This window comes from Rhincodon typus, chromosome 2, assembly GCF_021869965.1.
Source record: "Rhincodon typus isolate 14 chromosome 2, sRhiTyp1.1, whole genome shotgun sequence".
Lineage (NCBI taxonomy): Eukaryota > Metazoa > Chordata > Chondrichthyes > Orectolobiformes > Rhincodontidae > Rhincodon > Rhincodon typus.
Genome location: NC_063333.1, coordinates 121,250,162 through 121,256,515, shown reverse-complemented (window position 1 = coordinate 121,256,515; position 6,354 = coordinate 121,250,162). Strand labels below are relative to the sequence as shown.

General features: G+C 36.9%; 1 protein-coding gene across 1 annotated transcript in view; it reads right to left on the bottom strand.

Moving 5' to 3' along the window:
- Positions 1 to 2,086: 2,086 nt before the first annotated feature.
- LOC109911303 (threonylcarbamoyladenosine tRNA methylthiotransferase-like) overlaps positions 2,087 to 6,354 on the bottom strand; it is a 401,376-nt gene continuing 397,108 nt past the window's right edge. The window contains exons 7-9 of the mRNA XM_048608917.1: positions 6,083 to 6,166; positions 2,643 to 2,807; positions 2,087 to 2,131 (exon numbers count right to left, since the gene is read on the bottom strand). Of these exons, the coding sequence (XP_048464874.1) occupies positions 2,087 to 2,131; positions 2,643 to 2,807; positions 6,083 to 6,166 (294 nt within the window). The remainder of the gene's footprint in view (positions 2,132 to 2,642; positions 2,808 to 6,082; positions 6,167 to 6,354) is intronic.

Sequence of the window (6,354 nt, the reverse complement as noted above, 5' to 3'; positions counted from 1 at the left end):
ACTTCCTCCAATCTTGTTTACAGCCATCTTTTGTCTTCCATACTCATAATCCTGATTCTGAGCCTCCTCCAGCCAAAGCCCAGAGCTTCTATCTCCCCTGATGATAGCCTGGAGCTACTGATTTATCATTAATTACAACTCTTTTTATTGAAACTTTTCCTTTGTCTGTTTTATCTCTCTCTCTCTTTTACATCCATTTGTAGCCCACAATTTTTATTTTGTTTCCTGTCCAAAATTTAAATAATTTACACCTGCTATTTTTCATATCTCAGTTTGCAGTCTGCATGTCTCAGTGAGCATATTTCAGTTTGATTGGTTGAAAATCTTCACTGTTGTTTGAATTGTTTACAGACTGCATAGATCCTCAGCAGAGGTGGCTGCAGTGAAACTAATGATGAATTAGCAGGAACTTCCACTGATAAGCTTGTACAAGATCTCTGGGGAAATTTTGTCTGTGAGAGCAAAAATCTGATTTATTATACCAAACTTCATCTATTCATTTTACCTTAGCAGGGCACAGTATGTATTACAAAATCACTAATTGCTTGCACTTGGCAACAGTACGAACTGATAAAGAGAAATTTAACAAATTAGACATCTAAAACATGGTTTACAGGCTTAATATCACATCAAGTCATTGTACTAACTGGGCTACAGTCAACAGGTATGTGCTTTTATCAATAACCAAAACGATCAAATCCAAATACTTGTTCTATCATATCCCTGATGACATTCTGCTATGCAAAGCCTCTTTGAGGAATGGATATAAAGTCAATGACTTGCTCATAAATGTACATAATGCTATACAATATATTCTTGTTTTTGTTTTCATCCATTTCCATCTTTTAGATATTCAACTGCACGAGATGATGTGTCAATGTGTAGACCCTACTATCCATGTAGGAATTCACAGATATTTCCCTAAGGCAATGGAGTCTTGCTATAATTGGATAAAATGTTCTTGTGCAGTTGTGAATGCAGTGTCTGAAAACAGGCAATGAGAGAGACACACATGCAAATAGACACCTCTCACTCTGTGATAAGTATTCACATATACAGAACATGTATAGGCAACTTTTCAGAAAATTGCACTTTTCATTTGAAATCCAGAGACTGAGGGGGAGAAATTTACTTACACAGTACCTTCTACCAGTGCAAATGTCGACTTATTTTGATTCCTGAGGGGAAGGCAGCGATGTAGGTTCCTGCCTGATGGCACAATCAACATTCTTGCCTACTACTTCCTTTTTAACTTTTGAATAAATTATCTCAGGTAGGAATACGTCTCTGTTTCCATGACAACTGGAATTCATCTAATTCTAAATGCAACCTTCAGAACATGGAAATAGGGATAGGCCAATCAGCACCCGAAGCCCGTTCCATCATCCATTTAGATCATGGTTGATGCATATTTTAACTCTTAACTTTCTGTCTTGATTGTGTAACCTTAAAAACCTACCCCTACAAAAGAAACTATCAATCACATTTCCAAAATTTTTAAATTTGAGCTAGCCTCAACTGTCTTTTGAATTCCAGATTTTGTAGTATTCAGCGGCATACTAATATAACTATGATGCCATTCCTTGTAGCCTCAACATGAAAGATGCAGATTTTGGCAAGTTGCTTCTCCACTTTCTTAATAAATATAACTTTTTTTTATTCATTCACAGGATGAGGGCATCGCTGACTAGGCCAGCATTTATTGCCCGTTCCTAATTGCCCAGAGGGCAGTTAACAATCAACCATAATGCTGTGGATATGGAGTTATATGTAGGCCAGACTAGGTAAGAATGCCAGATTTCCTTCCATAAATGTCATTAGTGAACCAGATGTATCTTTCTGACAATTGACAATGGTTTCAAGGTCATCAATAGACTCTTAATTCCAGATTTTTATTGAATTCAAATTTCACCATCTGTCATGATAGGATTCAAATCCAGGCCCCCAGAACACTATATGGATCTCTGGATTAAGAGTCCAGTGCTAATACCACTAGGATGTCACCTCCCCTCAAATAGCATTCTCTCAACTCTGCTTATTAAGTGTTCCATTTTCAACTCTTAAGGCTATGATATTTTTCCATGTTTCATGTTTCAATGTAGTCAGCACACTTGTCTGGAAGTCTCGTCATCTGGAAAAAAACATGTTGCGGTTTTCAAGGTAATAGCTTCTGTTTTACTAAATGGGAAGAATAAGCAACTTATAATCATCTCAGTTGACAGAGATGCTAAAAAGTTATCAGGTTAGAAATGAGCAAAGCCACAACCATTAAATAAATACAAACCTTATTTTTATTTCAAAAAAATCTCATTCCTATTAATAGCTATCCACAGCTATGCCACTTCTTATTTCGTGGTGCAGGACGGTTAGGGAAATTTAGTTGTACTAATTTACTCAAGCAAATACTTTCCCATGCATAGTTCCCATGCTGCATGTTATTTTTGCATGGTAGTAACTCAAAAGCATTTGCGCTTTCAGGTGAGATCAAATGATGCTCAGAAATCAGATACACATTTTAATTTCATGCTCCATTAAGTTTTATAGCTTTAGCTGTAATCAACAAAAAGGTCTACACTCTACCCACTTGCACCAAGACATGCGGAGAGAATGCTGTGTTAAGTGAAGGAAGAACCACCACTTACCTCCATCATCCCTGATACTGCACCCTTTATTAATGGTTTCACGATTGAAGGAGTGTAGATCGTTCCATTTTGTGCTGGTTTTCCCTTCATAAAATGTTTTCCTGCTTCATAAATATCTACCTCGATCATTTTCCCCAGAAGTTCGGGTTGCTTAGGCACCAGAACCTTTGCAGGAATGGAGGGGGAGAAAAGACATTAATGTTTACACAGCAAAAATAAGTGACCAAGACGTAGACTTTTTTTTAAACAGAGTTGATGGCTTTAAGCCCAAATGGAAAAGAAACAAGTCGGTACATCGAACAAGAGAGGTATAATTTACTATAATGTACTTGAGATCAATTTCCTTTCACTAATTTCCTTCCTGCATCTTTTCTTTGAGCTTAATATTCCTCTTGTAAATTGCTCATTAGTTCATCAAATAGAAATAGGGACTTTTAGTTCCCTATTTTATCCCCCATAATTGCCACTTTCCTTGAACTTTGAAGAGGTTGAACAGGTTCATTACCAAGCCATAATACAAGCATAGGTTTAATTAAACTAAAACATATGAGCACGGAAAAACAATAGGCACAAAAAGATCTATTAAGATTATCTTATATGTGAAGGTTAGAGCATAATTGCTATACACTAACCTCAATACACCCATCCAACTCCCTCCCTCCAAACAAGTCATATAACCTCCTGAGAGGCTGGCGAAAATCCAAGGTCAAATAAGCATGAAAAAGTCTGTAAAATCCTCTGAATCCCTCAGAAGGTCAAAACCAATCCAGGACATTTTAAGTTCAAGATTCTCTGAAATGAACTTTCACTTCTGAAGGAACCCTGCAGCAACCTCATTCACTTTCAGGACAAAGCAGTCAGCTTGACTGGAATCTATCCACCACTTTGAACATTCATTCCCTCCACCTCCATAGCACCAGTGGTAGCAGTGTATAGCATCTACAAGATCCAATAGGACAACTCACTAAAGCTCCTATGACACCACCTTCCAAACTTGCAACCTTTACCATCTAGATGGACAAGGACAGCAATGCATGGGGATACCACCATCTGCAAGTTCCTGTATAAGCCACATATGATCCTGACTTGGAACTATATTGTCTCTTCTTAACTGTTGCTGGATCAAACATCCTGGAACTTTTTTCTTAACAGCACTGTGGGTATATCTTCACACCAAAGATGGCAACAGTTCATGAAAGCAACTATCACCACATTCTCAAGAGCAGTTAGGGATAGGCAATAAATATTGGCCTAGCCAGTGGCATCCATATCCCATGAATAAATAAAACAATATGACACCACCCTTCAATTTTTCTCCTCTATAGTCTAACATGGAGGAATTATTTCCATTCTTATCTGGTCAATTGTAGGAAGAGCATTTCCTGAAATGAATTCTCTTTCCACTTTGCATCATTATTTCAGGACTTACCCAATGATCTAGACTTTCCCTCCTTCTATTTATCATGTACAAACTGCCCTTCAGCAAAGTTATCCAAAGACATAAGTTTCAATTACATTAACATATACCATGTACAGGATCCACTGACTAAAGCTCCTTTGACTCCCCCTTCCAAACCCATGGCATCTACCACCTACAAAGATCAGGGCAACAGATCCGTTAGAACACCAAAACTGCAAATTTTGCTCCAATCTATGCAGTATCCTAACTTGAAACAATACAGTTATTCCTTCATTTTCAATGGATGAAAGATCCTGGAACTCCTTCCTAACAGTACTTTGGAAGTACCCACACCACATGGTCTGCAATATTTCAAGATGGTGCTTCACCACCACCTCCTCAAGGTCAGTTAAGGATGGGCAATAATGCTAATCCAGTCAGCAACTCCCATATTCTGGGAAAAGTTAGAAAAGTTGGCAGCAAGAACAAAGTCAAAAAATATTTAGAGCAGCCTATGCATCAAACAGTAGCTCATTGAAATCTACAGTAGATCTTCTGCATGTAAATATTGGTGATGCTAATAAAATTTAGTTGGATATTAAACATTATTCTGAAAGAATGACACACTTAGTCCCCACTCTGCAAAGACTGTGGAAAACTCATACTTCAGTTGTTCAGTCTTGTAAATCAGAATCAGCCATTTCCTGTAAATTGGATTTATTTTCTCTGGGATACACAACATTCCTGATTACATGTGACCTTGAGCAAAGATTTTAAATGTTACTTGAAGGGAAACAGGACTGTACTTTGCCAGTGAGGATATTATCAGTACCCATGGAATCATTATCAGAATCACTAACAGACTAGACTAAAATAAAGGAAATCAGAAGACAATAGACACACACATTAACATTTAAACATTTTTCTATCTAGATGAAATGTTGCCTGCAACAGACGAAGACTAAATGGCTGTTAGCATCATGAAAATGTACCTTTCTATATGTTAATAAAATTGTACCAAAAAAAACTGTACCACAAGTGTTGCATCATGAAAATGATTTTTTCCAATCTTTCACTGCCCCCAAACACATTTTCATGAGGCTAAAGACCCGTTAATCTGCTTCTTTCACATACTGCCAACTCAAGTTTACCACAGCTCCTGTTTTCAGTTCTTCACTGTGAAAATCTAAATTTCTTCAACGATTGTTCGCAGATTACAAGGATTGCGTGAATTTAAGAAAGTTTTCTGAATATCACTTTCATACAACACAATTACTTGAATTGAAAAAGGGAAAGTTAAAGAGGGCTCGAGTTTCAATTTTCCTTTTTGGATTTCTGTACTAAGAGATGGGATTAGAGTCTCTTATTAAGATGATTGTATCCTTGATATGAACTACACATCATTAACAAAGAAAGAATGGGTTTGTGCAGCTTTCTTCATGCCAACTCTGCAGACTCATCTGTGGTTTTCTGGTTAAATTATCACCTGAAGAACAGATGCAGATGCACACATGACAGTAAACTTTAAATTCAGACATTTATTTAGTCTAGGGTTTGTTTTCCTGAAAAAACCTTCCTTTTTCATTTTGATATCCAGACTCAACCTGTTGACACTTTAATCAGGAACATTAGATCAGTTGAAGCACTGGTCAAAAACCAGCCTTCAAGTTAACTAAGGTTTGAAAACCCCAATGTTATTATAAACCTGCTGTTAACTGAGGACCCAAATGCTTAAGCATGTGTTTTATGAGACTATGTCACATTCTTTCCCATTTGTTAAATTCACGAATACTTTACAATTGTCATTTCAGTAAAAACCCAATTAATTCTGCATTTATAATCACACCATATATATTTAGAAGACATTGGGACAAATCCTATAAAACAAATCACTTGTATAGGCATGGGTACCGTTGACTGGATTTTACTGTTTTCCTTGGTCCAAGTTATTAGATCTCATCCATGGAGAAAGGCAATATCTTGCAGTGCCAACTTAATATGAATACTTTAATTTACTGTAATACAATTGCGAAAAACTTACTTGCTCATAAAATTTGTTGTGAGCGACATAGTATTGGCCATCAAATGATTCTTCTGTTATCAGAACATGCTGCCTCTCACCTATCTGAAAAATCAATTTAAACACTTTTCAACACGTTATAAAATTAAAGAACAGAATTGAAAGAGTGATTCTAAACATTCTGAAACCTGAACCATTAATTATAGGAGATAGTAGGAACTGCAGACACTGAAGAATCTGAGATAACAAGGTGTAGAGCTGGATGAACACAGCAGGCCAAGCAGCATCAGAGG